Source organism: Lipotes vexillifer, unplaced genomic scaffold (assembly GCF_000442215.2).
Source record: "Lipotes vexillifer unplaced genomic scaffold, Lipotes_vexillifer_v1.1 scaffold1691, whole genome shotgun sequence".
In the NCBI taxonomy this organism is placed as follows: domain Eukaryota; kingdom Metazoa; phylum Chordata; class Mammalia; order Artiodactyla; family Lipotidae; genus Lipotes; species Lipotes vexillifer.
In genome coordinates this window covers 714,137-717,085 of record NW_006789046.1, presented here as the reverse complement: position 1 = coordinate 717,085, position 2,949 = coordinate 714,137, and the positions used below count along the sequence as shown (strand labels likewise).

General features: G+C 46.4%; 1 protein-coding gene across 1 annotated transcript in view; it reads right to left on the bottom strand.

The window, feature by feature from the left end:
* Positions 1 to 2,942, bottom strand: part of NPLOC4 (NPL4 homolog, ubiquitin recognition factor) — a 54,740-nt gene extending 51,798 nt beyond the window's left edge. The window contains exon 1 of the mRNA XM_007462326.1: positions 2,810 to 2,942. Within this exon, the coding sequence (XP_007462388.1) occupies positions 2,810 to 2,824 (15 nt within the window). The 5' untranslated portion in view covers positions 2,825 to 2,942. The remainder of the gene's footprint in view (positions 1 to 2,809) is intronic.
* Between the last annotated feature and the right edge of the window lie 7 nt (positions 2,943 to 2,949).

The window sequence follows — 2,949 nt, the reverse complement described above, 5'->3', positions numbered from 1 at the left end:
CAGCAGGAAAAAACCCACCATGAATCATGAACAACTGAGTTCTTTAAAAAATATCTCACTTTGTTCCAGGATCCATACACAGACTAGACTAACTTAAAAGGATCACAGGGAATTCCCTGGTGGTCCAGTGGTTAGGACTCCGTAGTGAAAGCCGAGGGCACACGGGTTAGATACCTGGTCAGGGAACAAAGATCCCGCGAGCCACGCAGCCAAAACAAACAAACAAAAAAAAAAACAATTAAAAACATAAAAAGGATCACAGGAAATCTTCTAATTTGTTATTTACTTTCAATAAAAAAGAAAAGAAAAAAGGTGTTTAATACCACGGTAAAACTTGGCAGGGTTTAAAAAAAAAATATTTTCATGGCAAGCCTGAAATGGTTGCTAGGCCTGGAAGACAACTGGACGGAGCATCACTTTCTAGACTTGATTTTCATGCTGATCGAAGCCCAGTGAAAGTGTGCTATTATGCCCTGGCCAACCATCCAAGGTCCTGCCTCAGTGGGTAGCATAAACTGGCATATGCCCTGCCGCCAGCAAGACAGAGGATGTTCCAACCACCTGAGGCGTGGGAGGAACAATGAACAGAATGTGCCCGAAAGTACTCACGTCGTAGTTACTCCCCTCAGCAACTACTGCACTGTACATTGTATTCAAAACAACACTATACAGACAAGAAATGTCACAAGCAGTTGTTTTTAAAAAGACTTTCACTGATACGGGACAAAATGTCACAATGGCTTTCGATCTGTCCACCTTTACCAAACAAGAATCATCTAGATTTTGCTGAAATAGCTTGACTATGTCTTTCTCATTTTCTAATAACTTTTGCTTAACTGAAAAGCCTTTGTCCCCATATTGTTCTCAGTTTTTAAGATTTTGTTTTGAACAAGCCTTATGAAATCCCAATTGTTAAGAGCATAAAATATTTTCTTTTTGCTTCTTAACATCTGTTTAACTTTCTCACTCATCTATATGCACTCAAATTATTTTGACTTTTGATTTCTAGTATGCTTTACTCTGGATTCAACATCTAGAAAAATGTTTTCTTAATACACAGCCTGGGCATTAGGTAAACTCCCATTTATTTGTTTCTGAAATCTGTCTCCAACACTGAGGCAGGTTAAGAAGTGAAGAGCTCTGCTTCTCCTTGAGGGATTCTATGACTGTTGCTTTGACTGTTCACTTAGGACCAAGAGCATGACACTCCACACCTCGAGAAGCTCAAGGTCAGGATAACACGTTTCTGGAGAGTTCTAAAGCTCAAGGACTTATTCTACTTGTTTATTTACAACAGGGCATGGCAGTCCAGGCTTCCAAGCTAAGCTCAGTATTTAACTCCAAGAGACAAAGATAATTCATACTGAGGGAAGGTATGACTTGGCCTCTGACACATGGTATAAAGTAAAATACACAAGAGACACACCAGGCAACATGGGCACATAGCTTCTTGGTAACTAAGTTTCCCTATTTATAGGAAAATGAGCCCAGAATATTTCTTGGGGGAGTCAAAGAATTGGTGAGATAAAAATTAGTTATCCCATAGAAATTTTTAGAACACCTCTTTCTAAATACATAAATAAAAACTTTTGAAATAAATTTCAGAAGAATCATCCATTTTAATTCCTGACAATCTGAGAAATTCGACAAGAGATCCATGCTATCAATGAGACCCTAGCCTTATATACACTAGTAGAAAAGTGGACTTCTCTGAAACAACTCACGGGTCCATGGTTACTTCAATTTGGTTAAAAATATTACAGTAAAGAGAAAGTCTGGAAGCAGATTTGAGTGCTAATTCTTAACCTATTTCTAGAATGAGTCACCAAAGACTAGTAAGTCTTATTTTAAAAGGAATCAGTTGCTCGTTTCTCTTGGGGCATTCATGCCCTCTGCTCATCTCCAGGCTGGGAAACACGGAGCAGATGCCAGGGCCCCTGAATGGAGAGCTACATTAGGAGGAGTCACTGTTTGAAAGCCTGAAAGTCCAGAGCTGGAGGTTCCTGCAGTCCAGAGCATCCAGAGAGGAGGATGAATGCCATTCCCGACACCTGGCAAAACTGCAGAGGCTCTCCCATGGCCAAATTCTGAACATGACTTGCCACCCCATGCTGCTTCTGCTTCCTCCAGGAAATCCCAAGTGGTCCTTAACGTTAACCAAAAAATTTTCTGTCCAGCTGGTCTGTTGGGTTTTTTCCGGCCACACTGACTTCTGAGAGGAAACTTTCCACAAGTTAAGGGATGGCCAGTTTTTTCTGATTTTCATTTTTTTTTTTTTTTTAACTTTAAGCGGGGAAAGGGAGTGTGTCAATCCCTGACTTCGGGTACAAAATAAGATCAACCTTTATAACATCCCTTTACAGACAGGTAGCTGTCAAGGTCTCCTTGCCATCCACCAGGCCACCGTTTCCCTTCTTAGCAGCTTCCTCTCGTGGGATGGGGTCCCCGTTTATATAAAGTGCTCTCCTTTTAAGGAACCCATGACAAGGCACTCACTGGAGCGACGGAAGGAGGCAAGACAGACGGACAGGAGGCGAGGAGGGATCGTAGCCCCGGCCCCGAGGAACTGCAGCCCCTCCAAGCGCGACCCCCGCGATCAGGAATGGAAAGGCCGGCACAACCCACACCCCGCGGACGGGCCGGCCTCCCCCGTCGGCCGGGGACGGGAGGAGCTGAAGAGAGGAGGTCGGGAGCCCGGCCACCCGGCCGGCCCATGAAGAGGAGGGCGGGCCGCTGGGCCTCTCCGCAGGCCGCGCCGGCAAATCTGCTGCCTCATCCCGGCGCCCTCCCGCCCGGCCGCCCCACTCACGATGCTCTCGGCCATGGTGGCCGCTCCCGTATCCGGGCTTGAGCCCCGGGCCGCCGCTGCCTGCCGCCCCGCGGGCCTTGCAGCCCCGACCCCCGCCTCAGCCCCAGCCCCGGCCTCCGGCCGCCGCCGCCACCGCCGCC